This window comes from Anabrus simplex, chromosome 8 (genome assembly GCF_040414725.1).
Source record: "Anabrus simplex isolate iqAnaSimp1 chromosome 8, ASM4041472v1, whole genome shotgun sequence".
NCBI classification, from domain to species: Eukaryota; Metazoa; Arthropoda; class Insecta; order Orthoptera; family Tettigoniidae; genus Anabrus; species Anabrus simplex.
In genome coordinates, this window is record NC_090272.1 from 132,408,512 (window position 1) to 132,434,767 (window position 26,256).

Genomic DNA, 26,256 nt, shown 5'->3' on the forward strand with positions numbered 1-26,256 from the left:
CAGTTCCTTTTCACATTCATACGAAGAATCTTCCTGTTTGTCGCGTTAACGGAAATTCCACGATTGTGATCCGGATCACTCTGAATACTTAATGACAGTTCCACGTTCAAAGGTACACACTATTGCTTTGTATACCCAGAAACATTCCCCACTTTTAACATTTGTATAGGTCCAATATACCAGGTGAATTAGCCGTTCCCATTGCTTCGTATTTATGCAATCCTAACGTGAAAATATATCCCCTCCAATCCGATTATAAGTTGTTATGATTCTTGAATTGCCTGGCAAACCCACTAGTTTGCCCTTTGAACCTCCACCGCAAGCCTGTTAGGATTTTCACTTTGTTCTCTATAATTTCTTCTTTTCCTTCCTTCGTCACAGATTTTTAAAAACTGCGATTATTTATTTAATATCCGAAAACAGTACAGGAACTCTATTTTACCAAAGGTATATTAGGGTTATATTTTATAATCATAACAAAGGGAATTCTTATAAATTTAATTTACAATAAAGATTGTTAATGAATGTGAGAAACTGCACATAAGAACATTGTCTCTTGACCACACGATACAGTAGTTTATAAAGTTCCAGGTTACAACTATTCAGGTGACATTGTAAAAAATATCTTATTTCAAACACAGGAAACTCAAATATCAAATGATTCACTGTCTGAATTGATCAACAAAAGCATAAGTAGCCGTCTGCGACGTTAATTTCAAAGCGTTCCAACTAAGGTTTAAATTTTCAATGACCAGTTAAAAATTGAGTGAAAACAAAGTTCGGCACTAATGCTTTATACAATAGTCGATTTTGAACTTCCGAAAAATATATTTCTCACGTAAGAGATCCTTTAAAACTACATTTAAGTGGAGTTCTAAGTTCAATAAAAAACGACCCTTTATTAGACATCTTCTAATGGTAAAGGCAGTAAACTCTACGCGTACCCCCTCTTCTCAAACATAACGACATTCCATTGCTACGTGAGTGGTTTATTTGCTTATAAGATTGGAGATCGACTTTTCGTGTTGTGCTTGTTCTTCATCTTATACAGAAGGTAGTAAATAATTTGCTGCAAACTTGGTCCTTAACCAGCTTCTTTATTGCGTATAAAATTACAGTTAGTTGCAAACACGGCCATGTGCGTACGGGTACGAGCAGAAAATCCGGCCATCTCCACTGCTACCAGAGTGCACATTAATGGCTATACGGAACAGTTAGACCAATATGTCTTCACGATAATCATATAACAACTGCCTTTAGTTTTGTGTATAACTGTGCGTTGTGTTTAGAGGGAAGCAGTGGACACTAACGTTGATGAAGTGACACTTGAAAGAGGTAGGAAAAGAGCAGACGAATTAAATTTCAATTTTATATGGTAAAGTGTTCCACCTTGGTAAAGATCACAATGTTCCAGGCTGTGGGTGGGAAACAGAATGACTTTGGAATTTCAAGGACACTCAAGGCATTTCAAATTTTCTGACGAACTCACAATTCAGTGTTAATTTCATGTGAATATAACTACATGTACAAAATGGAAATGGGTACATTAGGTGCATGTAAGAGAGACAAGAGTGGTATGATATGAAACCAAATATTATAATACGCGAGCAAAAATAGTAAAAATTGTTAGATAAAATGTCTTTGATATCCATTCTAAAACTTGTTAGAACATGATGGCAATATGCAAAAACTTAAATTTTACAAGTAATTCAATGATAATATTAATAACCTTTAAAAAAGAAATCACAAACCAGAAGATGAGGAAGACGCATGTGACCACAATGCAGATTTTGGCATTAATGTTTAATTTTGGTTCATTATGTATAAATGCATATTGCAACTTTTCACTGTATCGAGTTCATGCACTTTCTTTCTTAAATAGAGCAATTGTTGCACTTTTTGGTGTTTTAGTTTGTTGCAAACCCAGCCATCTCCAACTATTTGTTGCAAACCCAGCCATCTTCAACTATTTGTTGCAAAAACGGCCATCTCCAGCTGAAATGCAAATATTTCAAACAATTACAAGAATGAAAGTTCGGTATTGTGTCACATACATTAGAAATATGTTTATACATCTACATTATAGACTGTTAAGTCTGTTCATTCTGCAAGCATCTACGAACGTACTAAACGTCGCCAAAATCCTCTATTTGTAACTTGTTCTGTGGCCTCCTGTAGTTCTATACCTCTTATCTTTAAATCTTTAGAAACTAAGTAAAACCATCGTCGTCTTGGTCTCCCTCTACTAATCTTACCCTCCATAACAGAGTCCATTATTTTCCTAGTAACATATACTCCTCCATTCGCATCACATGACTCCACCACCGAAGCCGGTTTATGCGTACCGCTTGATCCAACGAGTTCATTACTAAATTTTCATTTATCTTCTCATTCCAAGTACCCTCCCACAATTATTTCCACCTATTTGTACCAGCAATCATTCTCGCTACTTTCATGTGCGTTGCTTCTGACTTATGAAAAAAGATATCCTGAGCCCGCCCAGCTTTCACTCCCGTAAAGCAAAGTTGGTCTGAAAACAAAACAATAGTTTAATCCGGGAGCTGACTTCCGTCTTACAGAATACTGTTGATCGCAACTGCGAGGTCACCGTATTAGCTTTGCTGCACCTTAATTCAATTTAACGTGGGAGAATGTCTGTCTGTCTGTCTGTCTGTCTGTCTGTCTGTCTGTCTGTCTGTCTGTCTGTCTGTCTGTCTGTCTGTCTGTCTGTCTGTCTGTCTGTCTGTCTGTCTGTCTGTCTGTCTGTCTGTCTGTCTGTCTGTCTGTCTGTCTGTCTGTTAGGTCATCAGCCCAGAGGCTGGTTGGATCCTCAAATAGCACCACCAAAGGTTATGCGGTTATAAGGAAACCGCAAAAACCAATGGCAGCACCAAAATGAGGCGTACTAGGCAAAACGAGGAGTGAGGTAGTTTGCCTTTGCTTTCCTCACTGGGTCAGAAAGTGCTATTGCAGCACGACTGACCCTATGAGCAACCCCTTTCATAACACGCTGATGCACTAGTCGTGTTCTGAATGCCATTACTCAGCACCACTCATACCCCAGCAGCTTCCATATTGTCACAACCATGGATGAGACTGGGACTTCGGTGAAAGCTACACTTTACTCTGGCCTGTACCAAGAGATGGATACAAAAGTAATGTAACCATCAAGAAATCGCAGCAGGCAAACGTGGGAGAATAAACATCCTAAGTACTTGAAATTATCTACCTGTTCCAGCTTTGTATCACCAATTTGACATTCAGCTCTCTTAGATATCTTACCTATTGACATCAATTTAGGCTTAAAAGGGCTAATTTTCATACCATAATTGCACCTATCTTCAAGTTCCAGGATATTAGACTGCAGGCTTTCGGCACAATCTGCCATGAAGAACAAGTCGTCAGTATAGGCCAAACTGCTTATTATATTTTCACCAAACTGAATCTCTCCCTTTCACTTAATAACTTTCGGCATATGATTCATGTAAACTATGAACAATAAAAGTGAACGATTACAGCCTTGTCTAACCCCTATAAGTACTTTGAACCAAGAACATATTCTACCTTCAACTCTCACCGCAGCCCAATTGCCAACATAAATGCCTCTGATTTGAATAATCTACCCTTAATCCCATAGTACCCCAGTACGGCGAACATACATAGGTGGATCAAAAGGTTAGTTGCACTAACGCGCCGCAGCAGCGCGCTGTGTGTCGCAAACGTGGGCACAGCGGAGAAAGGGACAGACACTGCCCACACGTCTGTTAGGCAGATCGCTGTGGTGTCTCGTCTAGTATTGTGGGAATAGCGGCCAAATGCAATGGCGCGTCAACTGGACGTTCACTCCAAATATGAGGTGCGTGCGAGAATCCGATTCCTATGGGCCAAAAGGAAGAATTGCACGGACATTCATCGTGAAATTAGTGCTGTGTATGGTGAGCGGGCCATTTCCCGGCAAGGTATCGTAGAGTGGTGTCAGCAATTCGAAGCCGGACGCACGGATATCACGAACAACCATCGCGAAGGCAGGCCCGCAACGTCCAGGACCCGTGCAAAGGTCAACAGTGTGAATGCGGTCATTAGACAGAACCGGTGCATTAAACTGAGAGAAATCGCGACGCAGCTGAACATGTCGTACGGCAGTGTGTTCGCCATTGTTCACGAGGACCTTGGATATCGTAAGCTGTGTCAAAGATGGGTCCCACGTCTTCTCACCGATGAGCACAAGGGACAACGTTTCCAATCCTCCCTGGCATTTTTGCAACGCTATGCCGCAGACGGCAACGGGTTTCTGAGGTGAATCGTCACAGGCGACGAAACGTGGGTCCACCACTTCACCCCCGAAATGAAGCGAACATCAATGGATGTGTACACCCCTCATCACCACAACGAAAGAAGGCCAATGTTCTACCTTCAGCCAGTAAGGTTATGGCGACAGTATTCTTTGACATGGAGGGTTTGTTGCACGTGGAATTCGTGCCGATAGGAACGACGATCAACGCGGCGTCGTATTGTCAAACGTTGCACCGGTTGCGTAAAGCGATTAAAGAGAAGCGCCGGGGGAAATTGAGCGCCGGTGTGATTTTGTTGCACGATAACGCAACACCTTACAAGGCCCGCCAAACGAGAGAACTGCTGCAGCGTTTCAAGTGGGAGGTCTGGCAATATCCACCCTACAGTCCCGACCTACCGCCATGTGACTTTCATCTGTTCGGTAAGCTCAAACCGGAGCTCGGTGGTCGACGTTTCCAGAGCGATGAGGAGGTGAAGGCCGCTGTCTCCGAGTGGTTGCAGAGCGCTGGAGGAAATTTCTATGCATCCGGCATCGACAAGTTGGTTGTGCGTTGGCAGAAATGTTTGGAATCTCTTGGAAACTATGTGGAAAAGTGACGTTACAGTGTATGTCATTATAGTCGTGTTGCTGTTGTATAGGTGGTGTAATAAATGGCCATAACTGGGAAGTGCAACTCATTTTCTGATCTGCCCTCGTTGTTACCGAGCAAGTGGCTTCGCGTTTGGTGCCACGTTGCTATCAGCTTGCATTCTGGAGATAGTGGGTTTAAACCACACTGTCGGCAGCCCTGAAGATAGTTTTCCGTACTTTCCCATGTTGACACCAGGAAAATGCTGGATCTGTACTTCAATTAAGGCCACTGAAGCTCCTTGCCCACTCCTAGACCTGCCCTTTCACATCGTTACTGTAAGATCTATCTGTGTCGGTGCGACGTAAAGCATAGTGTAAAAAAGGGGATTTTTATTTCCTGAGAAGCTTAATGACATGGAGATGGTGGGTTTTGAAAATAGACGATTCATGTAATTGTGTGTTGTTATGGTTTTAAGGAAAAATGGAACGAAATAATCACGCACTCCACCAAATATATTTTTTCTCACGTATGTTGCAGCGCCCTCAACTACTCCACGGAAAGCTTCCAGATCCCGTCCACGGGGCGGAACTGGAGCGCTGCCTGGGACTGCTGGACATCTTCCTACGTGGTTAGCACTCACACTGGTAGAGTAAGTTCTAGAGCAGTCAGGGTTTCTCGGTGGCTTACGGATTCCTTTGTTTACGAATGAAATAAGAATTCAACAAATACGGAGGTCGTTTAATAAACACATGGCAATATGGAAAACCCAGTATGTAAGTTTTATAACCTATGTCACATGCTATTCTAGTAGTCGAAAAACGTCACAAAATACTGACGATTCGTTAATACTACCCACTCGACACAGAGTAAAGGTTAGACGGAGCTCATCTGTCGTAGTGAGCGAAAACGCAAGAGCGGAATGCAAACACCGTCTATACCGCCAAGGATTTCAACAAAGTATTATCAAGAAAGGAAAGAAAATATTTTTTATATTTTACCTATACTCATTTTATTATATCCTCTCATTTTCTGTATTTCAATTTAACTGTCTATTTTAGCCATTGTCACGCGGAAACACGCATCTTATTTCACCAGACTTTCCGAATTAGTGATTACGTCACAAGTAGCCCCTGTTAATTGTGCATGTAGATTGGCATCTTTTAACCGAGTTCTTCGTGATTTTAGGATGCTCATTTTTTAAACAAATGTAGGTAGATCTGAAAATAATCACGATTCTGAGAACAAATTATCTGAAATTGGGTAGTTAAAGGGTTGAATATTGTCTAAATATATAATCAGTCTTTATTCTTGCTTCTTTCTGCTTTTTTACAAGTGTAATTTTGCAGGTGAGCAATTTTCTATTGTTAGTTTGTCTTCCTTTCACTATATTTATTCTTCTTTCATATTTTTGTGGTTTTTAAAACCAACGTTTAGAAAGATAGTGTAATCTATACATAGCACACTCGATCTTCGAATAACAAAATGAGTCCACTGTCTGTGTGCATTGGTGTCTCGTTAACAATGCCCGAAAGAAAGCTAATGTGTTACCGGCCGAGCTCCAAGACGGGTGTAAATAAAACTGAACAACGGTCAGGCGTGAACATTTCTGTTCTCTGTAGCAGAAATACACATCAGAGAAATGCGAAGCTAAGAGAAGTGTTGGATGATTGTACTTACCAATATCAAACAGTTAAAGTCTTCTAATATAGACGCATATAGACTTTCGAACTATCAAATATTCGACGTTCTGTGTCCGCTCATACAGAGGTATTGTACCCGACCACTTGTTCTAAAGCACGCCTGACTAAGCTCATTGGTTCAGGGTGTGAAACGTCCGAATTAGGCCTCCCAAAACTAGCTACCTTATCTTAATCTAAATGGACAGCGATCTGAATCTGGAACCTTCCTCGTTCCCGATAACGGAAAATGAGTTCGTTTCCCGCAGACTGTAATGATTGTTAGCTAATACAGTCACTCCTGATGTCACTTAAATACTGTAACTGATACGGGAAAATTAGTCCATTCACCTATTATTACATTGATTACTGCTTTCTCTGTTGATATATATTCTCTTCATTTCATTGCCTACATTACTCAGACACATCGAGTAACTTCTCCTTTGTTAAGTCTGATCTGACTGCGATGTTGCCTGACGTGTACGGGATGACTCGTAACATTTAAGAAGCATTCTGAGGCCTCGGTTCTCCTGTATTTAAAAGGATCGCCCCTTCCTCCGGCCCGTGCGAATTTCCGGCAAACATTGAAATCTCTTTGTAGCGTGACCTTACTCTCCCCAACGGACATTCAAAAATACGTCATTGCTTTAATATTTGCATAATTATTATAAGTTGTAGGTCCTAGATGCTTGATAAATTCCAATTCGCTCGAAATGATCTGATAATGGAAATCGGAGCTTATTCCGAGAGGATTCCTGTACTGCACTCCCTCATATTTTATTAGCACCCATTGGTAGTTGGGATATCCCGAAACAAATTCAACTCCCTGGGTCTCTCTCCGGCGGCGCGCTCCCAACTTTTCTTTGTGCTCCTGTCTAGCTAAACTACGACCTCCCTCGCTCGCTTTTCATTGTTCATGAACCAGCGAGTGACTTTCGCACACTATATGCGCTTGAAAATGATCAAAGGTTCCCTGTATGAAAAGTGCTTAACAAAAGATAGGCCTTGGACTGTGCAGGAATTATCCACATTTTACGGGTATTTCCGTGTTGACAATTTTCCGAATTTTACAACAGTACATTCAAATGGGCAATATTAGTGCGTGTAATAAAACAATGATCTCTATTTACTAATCTTTCGATTACCTCTTGTCATTAGCTCCTATAACCGGGCACAGGTTGGTGCTAACATTGAGAAGTACACTCCAGTGATCTTCATACTCATACTATGAATCTGCTGCACATTTCTGGTACTTCATCGGAAGATTAGCACAGTTGCCATAACTTATGAAATGACTTCGTATATATAAACATAAGCAACTTAAAATCACAAACATTTAGAGAATTTTAAAAGGCTGACGAAAACTTTTAATAACGGTAAAACACAATAGCATTAGACTAGGGCCAGACGTCCATATTTAGCAGGACATGTCCTTATTTTTAGCGTCTGTCCTGGCGTCCGTATTTATTTTTAATTATTTTCTGATTGTCCTTATTTTCGTCTAATAATGTTAAAATGAACTTTTTCCAACTGGAAACCCATTTTCTTAAACTTAGACTCGCTTATTCCATATACTTTGACTTCAGCTGCAGCTTGAACTTTTTAAATTCCTGTAGTCTTTGACTAGTATATTATCGCTGGCCGAAGTCGATAGTCGAAGTTGGCGATAGCATACGGAAACGGAAGCTAAAGACAAATAATTTTCGTCCATATTGCTGCTTAGTTGTGCCGCAATCCTTATGATCTACTCTACAATATCTGTTGTGATCTGTTGGTACGTTAAATGTATTATGGGGGAAAGAAAGTGTAAGTTCACTGCTGAATTGGAGAAAAGATATAAATGCTTCAAAAAGGGCCGCACCGACGAAGAAGCCATGCGCCTAGTATATAAACCAGGAACATACGTTTCTGTGGCTAATCGTGAAGCTGCGGATTTAGAAAGTAACATTACAACGGGCAAACGTAAAGCTAATGTTCAAAGTGCATCAACTTCAACTTCAAATAATGTGTGAACTTTTTTCAAAAAGAACACATCACTATACGAAAATGCGATTGCTGCAGAGGAGTTCTTGTGTACCACAATGCTGTTCATCAGGGGAGCTACAAAACTATGGATTGTATGTCTAAGCTTCCATCTAAATTATTTCCTGATTCTGAAATAGGGAAAAATATTCACTGTGCTCGTACAAAGTCTGAGGCCATTGTCGATAATATACTTGGGACCTCGCCGTGTAGAAAGTGCCATTAAACAAGTCAAAGACGTATCATACATTGGTGTTTGTACGGATGGCAGCAATCATGGGAATATAAAACTGTTTCCTGTTCTCATGCAGTATTTCGACTACAGGAATGGAGGGCTGCAAGCGAAGTTAATTGACCTGCACAGTGTTAGTAATGAAAAAGCTGCAACAATCTCTTCAGTGGTGTTAGATGTCCTGCAACAAAATGGAATTTCGGAGATGTGCATTGCTTTTGGAGGATAAAACTGCAATACGAATTTTAGTGGCCTGAAGAGAAGAGGAGATAATAACGTATTTTCTAACCTCAAATCTCATGTTAATGAAACCTTGATTGGAGTACGCTGCCCAGCACATGTGATGCATAATTGTGTTCAACATGGAGTTGATTTATTGTCGATTGACGTTGAAAGCATTGTGTTAAAAGTGTTCAACTACTTTTCTACATTCACCATAAGGAATGAAGAGCTAAAAACTTTTTGTGAATTTGTTGATGCGAATGACAAATCCCTATTGAAGCATACAAAGACTCGTTGGTTGTTACTTTTTCCAGCTGTTGAAAGGATGCTTGAACTTCGGTCTTATTTTCTATCTGTGGATAACCCGCCAACAATTTTGAACAAGTTTTCACCAATAAGTTAAGTGAAATGAATTTAATATTTTGCCAGTCTTTAATGCCAGTCTTTCAAGAGAACATTCTTCATGTTTAAAAGGAGAATAATTCCATTATTGATGTGAAACAGGCACTTGAAGAAACTGTTGGCATTTTACAAGCTCGTTTTTCAAATAATTTTGTTCCTATGAAAGTGAAAGAAATGATGAAAACTTTGAAGGAGGAAGGGTTGCAGGAAGACAGTGATTCCTTTATAAAAGAAGTCCATGCATGCCTGGAGTACCTTGGAAAATGGTTACAACCACTTGAAAAATTCAGTACTTTTAAATGGATGACCTTAATTTCAAAGTTCAACTGGACTGACCTTGAAGGTACTGTTAAATATCTTAGTGCTAAAGGTGTACGCATTGATGATGTTAGATTATTTGACCAATTTGTAAATCTTCAAAAGTATGTTGAAGTGCAAAAGCAGAATGAAAATTTCTTGAAGGAACCAGTCCATAAAAAATGGACTGGTTTTCTAAACAGTATCAATATTACATGTTCTTCAGAGCTACTGAAATTGGCCAGAAGCGTATTTTGCAATTCCTGTACATAATGCCAACGTAGGAAGATTTTTCTTCAATAAATACACAGTGGACCAAAGAAAGAAATAGGTTAAGTGTTGACTCTGTGAAATGGTTGGTGTCAGTGAAATTTAACATGAAAGACTTCACTTGTAACCAGTTTTATGACTATTTAAAAGACAATAAGGAGTTGCTGAAGAAAATAAGTAGCTGAATAAGGTATCAGTGACATTCCTGCTTTCGAGACTTCACTTGTGGCCAAGCAATACGAATAAGGGACGCTAAATAAATGGTTTTAACAAAATATTTAAGCAATTTTAATGCTGTCCTGCTTTTGTCCTGCTTTTTGAACTCAAAAGTCCTGCTTTCAAGCCGTTGTCATCTGGTAACCCTACAATAGACTGACTTCACTACGCTTCCTCTTACTTCTTGAACTGCTCAACATGACTGTTCCCACGGGTAAGAAAGTAGTGCAGCTAAATATTTGATTTACCATTGCCAAAAGTGTAAATAAGTATATTTATTTCGAAACCACTTACTGACTTATCGTTGAAGTAGGATTTACAAGTTCTTAAAGAACAATAACTGAGGTTTGACCTACCCAAATAATAATAATAATAATAATAATAATAATAATAATAATAATAATAATAATAATAATAATAATAATAATAATTGTATGGATTCAGCTGTCGAGTTGCAGACCTTCTAAAGTGGTGCTATTTAGTTGGCCTGTTTATTAATTTCAACGTTCCAATTGCTGCCATCTAAATGTGAAGTAAGACTCTACTGGATAGTTCCTAAGGCTGAGTAAACTTTTCCAGGAAGACACCGAGTACACCGAAGTGATCTTTAACTCAGTATCCTCTGTGTTAACTCCTTATCCATTCCATTTATCGCATATTATAGACCCCAAGAGAGTTTCGGTTTACTCGGTCTGCCATCTAGTAGGCCTAGAGTAAAACGAAACGTCGAAATTGACGAGCAGACAGCCAGATTCTATTTTCACATTTTATTTTTTCTGGTGATTTCTGATAACCCTCATCGATACGAATTAAATTGCACCTCACTCGTCTCTGCGCGACATTTAGGGCCTACATTTCAAGCTACACCGTGCGGTAACAGACTTTCGACAGCAAAAACATACCTTAATACATCAGTCACTCACGCCACGTATTCGGAATTTGAATAGGTTATTTTTGAAACCCGTAAGTCACGAAATAAAACTTGTGGGAAAACATAAAAACTGACTGGTGAATAAACCAGAAAGTATTTGTAAACTTTTTTGTCTCTGAGGATTAATACTTATAGAAAAACATCATGGAAGTGGGATATGAAGTGTTATTCTTTATTAACTTTGTCTATCGATCAGTTTAAAGCTCTGCGACTTGCGGGATTTTAAAACCAAATGAACAGCACTGTATTACTGACTTAATGAAAAACCAATATTCATACTCATATGATTTACTACTTTATTCATGCACAAAAAGCTACATTTATAATACCAACAAATTCCGCCCAAAATATACAAGAAAAAACATAATATTATAAATAATACATAGTGATACATGGAACATGCTTCTTAAATGAAAATGAAAATTCCCCATTCACTCCTTGTTAGTGGTGCTCCAGTTATATACAGTATTCCAGAAGACAAACTAGTAAGGTTGGAGAAGCTATTGTAAACTAAATTATGCATCATTAGTAAGCAGATATTAGGTTATATATCAAACTACCTGCAAGGTACATTAGTATTTCGTGGATGCATTTCTTTGTCATTGTAACCTACATATGAAGTTTCTTTCACTCTTGCTGTTTGCATCTTGTTACACTTATATAAATACGTATTTCTAATTCCTTTTTTTTTTTGTTTTGTTGACACTAACATCATCATCGTCTGACAAAGACATACTTGCACAACAATCGAAAACTCTTCTATAACAAACGCAAAACAATGTGCTTTCCGAGATTAGTGAAATTCGTTTTACCAACGGCTGGTGTTAAGAGCAAACTCCAGCGGTAAAACACTGTTATCTTGAGAAACTCCGCAAGTCAGTGACTTACGAAGTTTTAAAACCAAACCAAATAATGACGATCGCTTCACGGCCATTGTATACAGCAGAATTACGGGGTTCTATATAAATGATGTATCTACCCTTCAACATTCATTTTGTCACATAAAACTAAATTGTCAAAGAAATGTGACTTGCGGTGTTTTAGAACTAACCGATTAATTTATTCTCCTACTTTAATAAACTATTGCCGTGACTATTTGGGCTATAACTATTTTTTTGCGTAACATGAAAAGCCGTCACACCGATTTTTGACCGCGGAACCCAAGAAGATGTAAAAAGCAATCTATTGAACTTAGAAGAACATTTTAATGATTATCTCAACCCACGCGATTTACATACAATTAAAAAGAACCTGAAATATATGTGTGACAACTTAATCTTCTAAGGTTAACTGAAATATGAGCTTCAGAAATCACGAAGAATGATATTATTCAATACATTTCACGACTTTTAATTATGAGCGGTATTACAGGTAGGAGCATTTCATCTACATTATTTTGATTTCAAATCTTTTCCAAATGTTCGTAATTTTTAAAAAACATGTCCATTTTTGCAAGTTTTGTTTTGTTTGACTTGACGTGGAATGTTCCATACGACTGTAACACCACGTTACGAAATGCTCTAGATTTTTGAAGCCATTCTATTTACAGTACATCCTTCCATTCCATACAGCAATATTTGAGAATGCGAACTCTGCACCTGCACAGTAGGTTTTTCGTTTCACGCTTGTTCAACTCTAACTTTGATTACTTGCCAGCATTCTCATTTTTCATTTAGATACTTCCAAGATGTTTGTAATGCGAAACAGGATCTGTCCTTTCTTCACCAAGTATTAGTAGCATGCTGGTGTTTCTTCTTAACACTCATTTTCAAGTCTCTTTTGTTGCAGGCGATGTTAAATCTTTCAAACACTATTTGAAAATTTGTCAGCTTGGTGGTCATGATCATTAAGGCGTCCAGATCTTATGGTCTGGCACCGTGCTCAGGCGGCTCGAATTCCGCTGGTGAATAAATTCACCGTCAGAATGTTGGCCTAGGTTCATTTTCCAAACCTTTCCGGAGAGTTCATACGTAGTGAGGGCATATTATGATAATTGTGATTCGTCCGTCGGATAGAGACGTTAATTCTTAAGCAGAACTCTTGGTGTTATTTGATAGGAGTATGCTATGCGCTGATAGAAACCCTCTCCCCACCTCATAATAATAATAATAATAATAATAATAATAATAATAATAATAATAATAATAATAATCATCATCATCATCATCATCACTAAAACATACTACACAATACATAATATGCAGTCATCACAATTGGACCTACGGCTCCGCGGCTAACTGTTTTGCATGCTGGCCTTTGGTTCGAGGGGTCCCGAGTTCTATTCCCGACTAATTCGGGAATTTTAACCTTCATTGTTTATTTCTCCTGGCTCGGGGATTGAGTAATTTTGCCGTCTGGCTTTACGTAGCACCGACACAGATAGATCTTATGGCAACGATGGTACAGGAAAAGTCTAGGAGTGGGAAGGAATCAGCCGTGGTCTTAATTTAAAGTACAGCACCAACGTTTGCTTGGTATGAAAATGGGAAACCACGGAAAACCATTTTCAGGGCTCCCGACAACGGGGTTCAAACCTACTATCTCCCGGATGCAAGTGTAACCGGTCTGACACCTATGATTACAAATCTCTTCAGTACTTTTAGCTACTCTGAGTTCTCTGCAGCAACTACTTCTCAATGTTCTTCTTAATGATTGTACTAATAATTTAATAATACTTTGTTGCTAAGATAACAGTATCTTAGTTAAATCTAAAGCTCCAGAATCTCATATATTGTACAAATATCTTCCTTTAATAAGCTTCTTCATATAACATAATCTCATGCAATAATAGCATGTCTTCATTCATAACCAACTTCAAATCTTAACTTTCATCTGTACATCTCACTTCAGCTCTTATCCTCGTAACAAGCTACAAATCATTTCTCTTAACAAATTCCAAATCTTTTCCATAACCAACTCCACATTTTTCTACCATCTACCCATTTCACACTCTCATTTACATTGTATTTTTCTATTGAATCAATCGCCATGGCAACATTTTACTTTTTTTAAATTGTTATAACAAAGAACTATTATAAAACATATAAAACCAAACCAAACCCCATGGCACTACAGCCCTTGAAGGGCCTTGGCCTACCAAGCGACCGCTGTTCAGCCCGAAGGCCTGCAGATTACGAGGTGTCGTGTGGTCAGCACGACGAATCCTCTCGGCCGTTATTCTTGGCTTTCTAGACCGGGGCCGCCATCTCACTGTCAGATAGCTCCTCAATTCTAATCACGCAGGCTGAGTGGACCTCGAACCAACCCTCAGATCCAGGTAAAAATTCCTGACCTGGCCGGGAATCGAACCCGGGGCCTCCGGGTAAGAGGCAGGCACGCCACCCCTACACCACGGGGCTGGCTATAAAACATATACCTAAATAATATTCCTTAACCATAAGAAATTATATATTTTAAAACAAAACGAAGTTAACAAATTCATAGCTGCGCGCTCCTAACCGCACGGCCAACTCGCCCGGAACATCTCATCTTAAATAGGGCCTCGTCCGTATAGACGCACAAGCCGCTCATAGGTGTCAGCTCGAAAGATCTGTAATTCACCTCTCCGGAGACCACACGCCTTTGTTGTTTTTATTACGCTGGACATAGAAACGTAAACACTCAGGTAAAGAACAAGAAACTCTTTGACCAAAGATGATGAACACAAATATATGAAGATCATCGTGGCCAGTGCATCTTATCCAATTTCTGGGCATTAGATCACACACATACACTGACTGCCAGAGCAAATGCAACACCAAGAAGGAGTGGTTCGAAAGGGATGAAAGTTGGGGAAAAAACAGAGACGGCACGGACGAATAATTGATGTTTATTTCAAACCGATATGCAGGTTACACAATGCGCACGGCATCGACTCAGTAGGATGTAGGACCACCGCGAGCGGCGATGCACGCAGAAACACGTCGAGGTACAGAGTCAATAAGAGTGCGAATGGTGTCCTGAGGGATGGTTCTCCATTCTCTGTCAACCATTTGCCACAGTTGGTCGTCCGTACGAGGCTGCGGCAGAGTTTGCAAACGGCGTCCAATGAGATCCCACACGTGTTCGATTGGTGAGAGATCCGGAGAGTACGCTGGCCACGGAAGCATCTGTACACCTCGTAGAGCCTGTTGGGAGATGCGAGCAATGTGTGGGCGGGCATTATCCTGCTGAAACAGAGCATTGGGCAGCCCCTGAAGGTACGGGAGTGCCACCGGCCGCAGCACATGCTGCACGTAGCGGTGGGCATTTAACGTGCCTTGAATACGCACTAGAGGTGACGTGGAATCATACGCAATAGCGCCCCAAACCATGATGCCGCGTTGTCTAGCGGTAGGGCGCTCCACAGTTACTGCCGGATTTGACCTTTCTCCACGCCGACACCACACTCGTCTGCGGTGACTATCACTGACAGAACAGAAGCGTGACTCATCGGAGAACACGACGTTCCGCCATTCCCTCATCCAAGTCGCTCTAGCCCGGCACCATGCCAGGCGTGCACGTCTATGCTGTGGAGTCAATGGTAGTCTTCTGAGCGGACGCCGGGAGTGCAGGCCTCCTTCAACCAATCGACGGGAAATTGTTCTGGTCGATATTGGAACAGCCAGGGTGTCTTGCACATGCTGAAGAATGGCGGTTGACGTGGCGTGCGGGGCTGCCACCGCTTGGCGGCGGATGCGCCGATCCTCGCGTGCTGACGTCACTCGGGCTGCGCCTGGACCCCTCGCACGTGCCACATGTCCCTGCGCCAACCATCTTCGCCACAGGCGCTGCACCGTGGACACATCCCTATGGGTATCGGCTGCGATTTGACGAAGCGACCAACCTGCCCTTCTCAGCCCGATCACCATACCCCTCGTAAAGTCGTCTGTCTGCTGGAAATGCCTCCGTTGACGGCGGCCTGGCATTCTTAGCTACACACGTGTCCTGTGGCACACGACAACACGTTCTACAATGACTGTCGGTTGAGAAATCACGGTACGAAGTGGGCCATTCGCCAACGCCGTGTCCCATTTATCGTTCGCTACGTGCGCAGCACAGCGGCGCATTTCACATCATGAGCATACCTCAGTGACGTCAGTCTACCCTGCAATAGGCATAAAGTTCTGACCACGCCTTCTTGGTGTTGCATTTGCTCTGTCAGTCAGTGTATTTGCAAATGTTCTGCAGTTTCAGCGAACAGGTCAGTGTTTTCCGTTCACTCTGATCCCCGTTGCCGATATGCCAACTTTATTTTACCCAAATCTCACTGATCAGTCCAGACGTGGCCAGAAGTCATTATTACGGGTTTCATATCATTGAGCTCAGCAGAGCAGAACTCATTAATTCATTCATCTGACAGTTTTACAGAGACAGTAGATTTGGGCAGTGAGAGCTTCATGTCAGTGTCGTAGCGCGAGAACATAAATTATCTTCGTCGATGTGATGGAACTGAGTCAGGTGGAGTATCCAAGTACTGCCGGCTTTGGCTAAAACTCAACCGTGCTACAATTTTTAAGTAGGAAACCGAAAAAACATCACAAAATTAATGAATAGTACCCACTCACTCACTGACAAAAAATGAAGTCCATGTGTCCCTGTTTTCTGTTGCAGAACTTGTCAATGACTTAAGAGTCGAAACCCTCAGTGCAGGCAACCATAGGCTTATTCTTCTCAATTGAGCATATAGCTCTAAGTCCTTGCTGTAACATTCTGTTTCGAAGAAAGATTTTGATTCTGTTGAGCGGGAAAACTTGTTTCTAGTATAACGCGTGGTCAAAAAGTTTCCGTTTGAGGGCGTTGCTGCAGCGGACATGCAACGTAGCGCGACTCCGATGCGGGTATATAAGCATGGACTCATGATTTGGTGCATGATACCTCTTCTCAACTAACACTACCACTGGACTTTTCCAGCCCACATCCTTGCATGTGCTATCACAAGATGTCAGGTTTTACATGTAGGCTATTTCTCTTTTCTGCCTACGTGGTTTTTTCCTGACCCTTCAGTACCACACCTTAACACTACCTTACCAATACAAACTCGCCTGGTAACGTGTCTAACATGGAAACAGGCAGATACTCTTTTTATTACTTCCCACTCTTCCCTGCTATCTCTTTCTTCTTTAGAATTAATAGCATGTCGGAAACTAGCTACCCTTCCCTTAGTTTCGTTCAGACAGTTACTTTTTGTATTAGGGTCTCGGTGGAACATAATATTTCTGGAACAGCTTACTCTGATGGAATAGCATACATTATCATGTTACGATATGTAACTCCCATCTCTACACATTACCAGATTGTTGAGAATGCTACAGAACATTAACACATAAGAAGCGATCTCTACGGATCCCAAGTGTAGAATAATCTTTATTCGTTGCACAATTAGTTCAGTAAAAACCTATAATGGTGCTCGAGCCAAAATACGATGAACTATCGCGGGTTTGCGGAAGAAACTCGTAATGACGTCCTACGGATGATTTAAAGCCAGCCATGAGTGAAAGTTGACTGAAATTTGACCAAAAATTCACAATGGCATTTATTCCAGCTTTAATTTGGACAGTAATATAGGTTCTATGTCATTGTCGGCAGGTAATATTTCGACCAAATGAATTAAAACTCGGCAATAGATCATCCAGTAGAATTCCAATTTCTCTGTCATCTGGTAGAGTGAAATGGAACGTCGAAATTGACACAGAAGACAGCCTAGTGGTGGTGATTACTGTTTTGAGAAGAAGTACAGCCGAGCAACCCTCCTCTCTTAATACTGATCAGAAGGGGAAAAGGAAAACGTCCGACACTTCAGAGAATGAAGGTACGGGCAAAAAGAAAGGGCCAGTACCGAGCTCGATAGCTGCAGTCGCTTAAGTGCGGCCAGTATCCAGTATTTGGGAGATAGTAGGTTCGAACCCCACTGTCGGCAGCCCTGAAAATGGTTTTCCGTGGTTTCCCATTTTCACACCAGGAAAATGCTGGGACTGTACCTTAATTAAGGCCACGGCCGCTTCCTTCCCACTCCTAGCCCTTTCCTGTCCCATCGTCGCCATAAGACTTATCTGTGTCGGTGCGACGTAAAGCAACTAGCAAAAAAAAAAAAAAAAAAAAAAAAGGGCCAAGAAGGGCGTGAAAATGAGAGATACCTTAGGCCTCGTAAAGCCAATACCATCCGTGTCGGCAAAAAATAAGAATTGACCAAGAAAGGTCAGATAGGAATGAGGAAAGAGATCAGTCTAACGCGAATAAGTGGAAGCAGACACAGTTAGAGGCCCTGTGGTTGCCCACCAAGCTCCCGAGCTGAGAGTCCCTAGAGGTTCCCGTTTCAGTCACCTCTTACGAGACAAACCACACCCCATGGCATAACAGCGCCGAAGAGCCATGGCCTACCAAGTGACTGCTGCTCAGCCCGAATGTCATGTGGTCAGCATGACGAATCCTCTCGGTCGTTATTTTTGGCTTTCTAGACCGGGAGCGCCAACTCACTGTCAGATAGCTCCTCAATTGTAATCACGTAGGCTGAGTGGACCTCGAACCAGCCCTCAGATCCAGGTAAAAATCCATGACCTGGCCGGGAATCGAACCCGGAGCCTCCGGGTAAGAGGCAGATACACTACCCCTACACCGCGGGGCCGGCGTACCTATTACGAGAGGCAGGGGATAATACCGTGGATGCATTCTATGAACTGCACTCCACTCACAGGAAGAGAAGACAGTCAAAATCACGTTAGATCAAAATGCATCCACGCGGAGCTGGGGTATCAGATTATTATTATTATTATTATTATTATTATTATTATTATTATTATTATTATTATTATTATTATTGAAATGGTTGAACCTCTCGGTACTTATAATCCTTTTTTCCCCCTTAACAGTAAAGTGTGTTGAACATGTAGGCAATTGTAGAGTTATGTTAACTTTGCTAGATATTCTGGTCAGCCGGTGTTCGATGCATCGACATTCCTGGCTATCTTTAAAGAGTGTGTTGTAAAAGTAGCCGACATTATTATTTTAGGTGCAAGAAGGAAAATAAAACGTTACCAGAAATAGCATCTGGGCTTTGCTATTTAGCTCTGTGTGCTACATTTCATGTACAGTCTAAACATTGGACGTTGTTGATATGCTGGGAGAGTGGTACGAATTGATGTGTCTCAGTGCCTGTGAATTGAAATGGAGGAACTGACGGAATGAGTCTCCCAGGGCGAGGGAAGTTTTCTGGAACTCCTTCTTCGCACATTTCAATACAAACTGGGAAACATTCCTTTGAAATAAGATGACGTTCTACTAGATCAACCTAGTTAGTTTCCTGTTTCAGGAAGTGAGTCTTTGAGTATGACATTTAGTCGAAGATGGCGAAATTTTCTAGGTGGCTAAAGCTAGACACAAAGTACTTTATTGATAGGTTGTTAAAGTAATTATCACTTTTGTTCTATACCGTATTTCCTATACCAATATTACACAAAAACATACTAATAACTGTTTCTTTATTTTTAAGTGTTACATGCTATTCAGATTATCAAACTAGCACGTAGTTTGAAACATAGATGACGTTCTGAAAGAATATATTTAGTTGAGCTTCATTTAACAGAATCGCCGTTGTATTTTTCTAAAACAAATTAATATCCTGTAGCACATACGATTCCCCTTTATTCATAAAATATCCCACGGGCTAGACAAACATTATGTTTAGTAAAAGCTTTGCCTTCGCCGTTTAAATCTTGAAAGAGACTTATCTGTCGAAAATTGATCTATTAAAGTGATTACTCACTTTACATAGGCATTCGTCCTAGGAAGACAAAAAATTCAGTTCAACAAGGATTTTGAAGTTAATCTGAGAAATTTCTCGGTAGGTATTCAAAATCGATGAACACTTCCATACATCTTTGATCGACAACAATTTTGAGGTCACTCCGATCTTAAATTTTTGCTTAGTGACAGACATTTAAAGTAGATAATTTCGTCAAAAAAGTCCACTGTCATCAATTGGGACACTACTGAATTAACATTATATCGTCGCCGCGCCAGCAATATAGCGTACCTGACAATGCACTTCCTATCCATTATTTTCGTTAAGACTGGTCACGCCTCCCAGCCATATATGGATATGCAGTCCATCAGAACAATTTTCATTGTGTTCCATATGTTAATATGTAAAGAAAAATTAACCTTAAATACATTATACTGCACGAGTGCCTAAATACGTCATGCCAACATACATTTGTATAGTACGGTGCGGTAGGGTTCATTTTCCTGGTAAGTGGCACCTTTCTTTGGAATCGCCACGAGCGGCTCTTTCTTCTAATTGTCGTTTCCAGAAATTCCGGTTGTATAACCTCGCCATATGCCTGGGGATTGTCAATTTTTATTTGTAATTTTGTCTAACATTTATTATAGCGTCCCAGTGTTATAACTCTTTAAGCGAGCTCTATGGAGGGTGTTTAGGAGATCAGTTTTTTCCCCTCTGGTTAATTGTAGGCCCCCGAATAGATATGCCAAAATAATCTCCTAGTTTATTTCAAAAATAAAAAAATGTAATTGGAAAATTTGATGTTTGTAGCTCAGGTAGTATCTTATAATGACCTTTTTGCTGACATACATTACTGGTTATTTATGCAACTGCCACTTTTACGTTAGGAGTGAGATCGGTGAGGGCGGAATTTTCAAACGAGTAACATAAACTTACCACTTTAGTGGCTGTTGTATACGATAATTGTATCTCATACTATAGTGAATTTACTTATTTTAAATTAAATTAACTTAATTATAAGTAATTTCGATTCGCCGCAACGCAAATCGTCCATGTTTGTCTGGAGGGAACGTGACAAGATTTGTTATATTAAAATTCTCGTGAATAAGACAACACCACTATCCCACTTTCAACATTTTTTTCCAGAACTGGAACAATATTCAAGGAACATATATGTTGTACGTGCAAGTCAAGGGAACTATATGATCAAATAATATAAACCAATTATAACAAATGGAGACAGTATTGAAATGTGAAGCAGGAATCGATCTTCAAACTCCGACATCCTCCCCATCCTGGGCAACCTCCAAGGGGATGAATGACCAACAGGATAGAACGGCTCTTCCCATCTGAAGTGCGTAGTAGTACAGTTCGAAAGTTTCCATCTCTTCCTTCAAACAGCTTCTCTATACGCCCTTTACTCCACATGTGACGTGGGCGTACATCCTCCTGGATCAGGGCGATGTCCCCAATTTTAAACTGGGGAACATTTCTCCGCTGTCCTCGTAAAAATTCCTCAGTTGCATAATATATTCTTTAGACGAACGTTTCCACCAATCGTTCGATAGCTTTTGGTGTAGCTTAAAATTGTTAGTTAAGTTGATGCTGATCTTAGGCTGGGGTCCACTTGGGATGGTTGTCAACCTTTCGCCGCAGAGGAAATGGGAGGACATCAAAGGCTCTAATCCTAATTCTTCCGGAGACTGCGTTTTAGTCCTCTGCTTCGATCGTAATAAGGGTAGTGTTCATCTTTCGTCTGTTAATTGGGTTTGATCCAACACCTTCCTCAAACAAAGTTTCGTAGTGCCAGCCATTCTCTCTCCTCACCAAACAGCCCTCGGAGCAATGAACTTCCATGTAATGCCGTGTACTGCTAGGTGCTGGCTTAATATTAGACGCTGTGATAGCACTCCACAACTCTGTCAGTTCTTTGAGGCGTAAAAGGTCTGGCTGGACATTATCTGAATATATCGTATGTGGTAAACCGCATCTACCTGCGAATCGCTGGAGTGCAGAAACGAAAGTATCTACGGTCACAGATGTGCATAATTCAAGATGGATGGCATGTGTCGTGGCACATATAAAAAGCGCAATGAAAGCTTTTCTAATTTCACTCTCCACCTTGACGTACAGTGGGCCTGCGAAATCAATCCTGTGACGTGAAAAGGTTTTAGCCGTATTATCCTGTCGGAAGGAAGCGGAGCTTCAATTACTTTTCCACATAGGTTCCTTGCCATTTTACAGGGGAGACATTTTCCAATCAACCTTTTGATTGCTTGACGGGCACGTACTATCCAGAACACACGGTGCCGATCGCTATATGCTGCACAAAATTATTTTTACTTCACTTAAATCGGTTAACACGAGTGTTCGCTATGCACTCTCAAAATAGATTGGCCGCCCAGAACCGAACTCTCAAGATGTGTGTCGATTCGTCATCGGTCGGGCTGAGTAGCTCAGACGGTAGAGCGCTGGTCTTGTGAACCCAACATGGCAGGTTCGATTTTGGCTCAGTCCGATGGTATTTAAAGGTGTTCAAATAGGGCTTACGATAGCCTCGTGTCGGTATCAATATTATTAAGCTTTGTTGATTCCTCATCCTTACCTTAAATATTTTCGAAAACCGGACTCATTGCCGGACGCGTAAACTCTTGACCTACGTAAGTTACTCTATATGCAACTTGACTGTGCTGTGCGCGGTTTACATTTTATAATGTCTTTAAATCGTCACTGTTTTCGCCTCGCTCAACTTTCCAAACAGCATCCCGATTTATAAGATGTTTCCATGACAAAATATATTGCCGTCGCCGTAAGGCCTTTCTGTGTCGGTGCGACGTAAAGCCAAGTGCAATATATATTGCCATCTACCAAAAATCTTGGGGACAGTGAGACAGGGTCGGCTTGTGAGCCGGGTGACCGCCCTGGGCACCGCGAAGATACGGACACCAAGACAAGTAACGAAAAAATTTATACCAAAACTAAAAGGTTAACATTTAAATAAATAAAAGTTCACAAATAATTAAAACGCAGCACTTCCCCACCGTCACAAATTACACTTTACATCTTCATCTTCAGCCATTTTCGTTAAAAATACAGTGTACAGTGTTAAACGCTAATATTTAAGAGGAGGTAAAACAATAGACACCAGGAGACTGCCCATTTCACCTTACGGTACAAACACTTGTATTCATTAGTATAAAAATTTTGGCTAGAATGTTACGAATATCCTTTCTGTTCTAACTTATTCCTTTCACTCTTTATGTTTCAGATAAGGAGTACGTAGCCGGCACTAGCAACCGCACGCTTGCCGACCTGTCTCTACTGGCCTCTGTGACGCAGCTCGAGGGTTACGACTACAGCTACAATCAGCATCGTAACGTAACCTGCTGGGCGAATCGCCTCAAGCAGGAGTTGCCATACTACCACGAGGTCAGCGATGAGGGTATTGAAAGGTCGCGTGCTTGGGCTAAGCAAGTCCTGAAAGCTCTAAAATGCAAATAATAAAAAAAGAATTTGTAAAATTGCATTGCATTTTTCTTAATTTTGTAACAGTATTCCTCTCTTCAGAACAAAAGTGCGTCGCTAAAATTAAGACTTTCTCCTTCATTTGGTGGTATATGCACTTATTATGGCAAATAAAACTTCCTCACTACAAGTTTTATGGACCCGTACTGCATAGCCATACCGGTATCGCGAAAATGAATCAGGAGCCATTCATATTAGGATAATTTCTCATTATACGACCCGAGGTCTAAATGGCTCTCTCTCCAAAGTACGAAGTGCATTCACGTTCTAAGATCTCCTATTTTCTTTCTCAAAAAGTACACTGGCGGAAAACGAAATACCAACACAAAGAAGACAGTTAAAAGGAATGCAATTTAGGCTCAGCAATTGTGTAGGTAACACTTGTATTAAAGTTTCCAGGTCACAGGTTCAACTATACGCAAGAAAACATGCGACATGGTGGTACTTTAATAACCTATGTAATCACCACAATTTTAAATGAAAGCATGCAAATGTCTTGGGATAATGACGAGAGTGCTCCTGCTGTGAAAGGAAAACGCTCCCCAAAGCATAACTCCTGTTGGAAAACAACCCCTTGTATACTGAGAATGAATGGCAGCACAGCCGATGTATTCACCAGTCTGATGTACAAATTACCTGTCAAGAGTCTTGAGATAACGAGAGTGCTCCTGCTGTGAAATGAAATAGCTCCCCAAAGCATAACTCCTGGTGTAGGTCCAGCGTGTCGATGCTGCAGGCAGCTTGGTTCCAAGCGCTCACCTGGCCTCCTCCTTACATACCTACGTCGATTACTAGCACCAAGACAGAAACGGTTCTCATCACGGGTGGCCCAGATTGGCTGCGCAGTAGATGTTAGTTTTCTCTCGTCCTGCGCGTGACGTCATCAAAGGAGCACCGTGACTGTGTAGCATACAACCGCACGTGTATCTTATTTCGTTGTTTATCGCTGTCTGCCTTATAAAGAAAGGATTTCCAAGTAATATCTATACTTAGTTTCTTTCCGTATATTGCTATTGGTTTATATAGTGGCCTACTGTATTTTCGTGCAGTTATTTTCGTTTCGTCAGTTGCGTGAAGAGTGTAATAGTAGCTGGAATGAAATTTCTGTGTTCATAGTATAATTGTAGTGTATATATCTGCGTGGGAAATTTCTGTGTTGGTAAATCGAGTCAATTGCTCCCATTTCAGAAAGGTTTTATGACGACCATCCGTTCATTATTTGGCCTTTTTAGTGACCTCCAATATCTCAACATAAAGTACATTTTGACTGCTCGATTAAACCAAGACTGTCTGGAAAATTTATTTTCTCAGATAAGAGGACTCGGGAATTTCTATGAACATCCGCTACCAACCGAGGTGAAATTTAGATTGAGACTGTTACTTCTGGGCTCGAACTCAGAAAATATTCCGTTATCCAATAAAGCTGCAGTGATTTCAGAAACTGATAATGTGATACTGACATCTAAACTTGTAGATTTACTGCCGGATATGTCTGAAGCATTACGCATGATTGAAGGTGAGACAGAAATTCGGGACATTGCGATAGAAAATTGATTCACCGCAATCTACAGCGACACCTGATTGTTCAGCAGAGGGATTTCGGTACCTCGCCGGCTACATAGCCTATCGTGGAAGAAAATATGATAGGTCAATGGGAAATCCCACTGGGGAAATGCTTTCCATATCTTCTGGTACAGCCTCTGTGGGATGGATAGAAGTGTTATCTCGGGAAGGTCTACTCGTTCCACCGGAAGAATGGCTAAACCAAGTAAAGAAATTTGAGTTAATTTTCACGGACGTGCTGAACTGTCACGCATACCTAATATTATACGCAAAGTGTGTCAAATAATTAGCAGTAAATTCCCCGCTGTACCACCAGAAATAGTAAAAATGTATGTTAGGACGAGAACATTTATACGCATACGACAAATGAACATTCGGGCAAGGACTGAAAAATCCATAGCAGCTCATCGGCGAAAGGCACGGCAGTGGATTTTATCTTCAAAAGCAACCACTTCATGACATCTGATCTCACAGGTAGGACTGTGTTCTAACTAAGTGTTTTTCCTGTTCTTTCTTATTTAATTTTAAAAAGTAGGAATATCTATGCAAGGTTTCGAATATGAACTTACTTCTGCTGCTGTTATAATATTTGTTAAGCTTTAAACTCGATATCTGCGAAAGTGAGTCATATATCGTGTGTTAACATGCGGTAGTTCCAGTACGGAAGTTCTGCTGACAACATTCAATATTACAAACATTTCGTATCTCTAAATATTTATGTTGACAGATTTGATAGCACGTAGCCTTCCTCAAACTAAGTAGAGGAACTTGGATTTGTTAATAAATTTCGAGCGTTGGTCAGTGTGCCGTCACGTTACATTTACGTCTTATTCGTAACAGAAATAATGAAACGTACTATGCTGTACTTTCTTTCAATCTTATAACAGCGGTAAACTTTGTGTCTGGTGTGCAATTAGTTCTTAGAAACTGTAATGTTTGCTGGTATTATGAGATTCCTACTGAACTGCGCGCTATGGGCTTGGCTGCTTTGCTCCTTCTGTTACGTCATTTCGTTAACCAATAGCAGCTCGTCTCGCGTTGGGCCCAACCTTTAGTAGTGTTTAAGAACCTTGGGTTCTCATCTGAGAACACAACAGATCTTCGCTCCGCCCTCCAAAGAGCTCTAGCTTGACAACACTGATGTCGCAGATGGCAGTCATACGGAATTAGACGCATGAACGCTCGGAGCTGTCCCTCAAGCAATCGATTTGTTACAATTTGCTGTGTCACTGGTGCCAACTGGAGCTCTACTCTAATGGCTGCTTCAGACGCAGTACGATCCACCAGAGCCATGCAGCGAATACGGCGGTCTTCTG

The 26,256-nt window shown here is 40.9% G+C and overlaps 1 protein-coding gene across 3 annotated transcripts in view; it reads left to right on the forward strand.

The window, feature by feature from the left end:
* Positions 1–23,375, forward strand: part of LOC136879204 (glutathione S-transferase D7) — a 310,220-nt gene extending 286,845 nt beyond the window's left edge. For all 3 annotated transcript variants that reach the window (XM_067152999.2, XM_067153001.2, XM_068228992.1), the window contains 2 exons: positions 5,403–5,493; positions 23,121–23,375. In XM_067152999.2, the coding sequence (XP_067009100.1) occupies positions 5,403–5,493; positions 23,121–23,353 (324 nt within the window). In that variant the 3' untranslated portion in view covers positions 23,354–23,375. The remainder of the gene's footprint in view (positions 1–5,402; positions 5,494–23,120) is intronic.
* Positions 23,376–26,256: the final 2,881 nt, after the last annotated feature.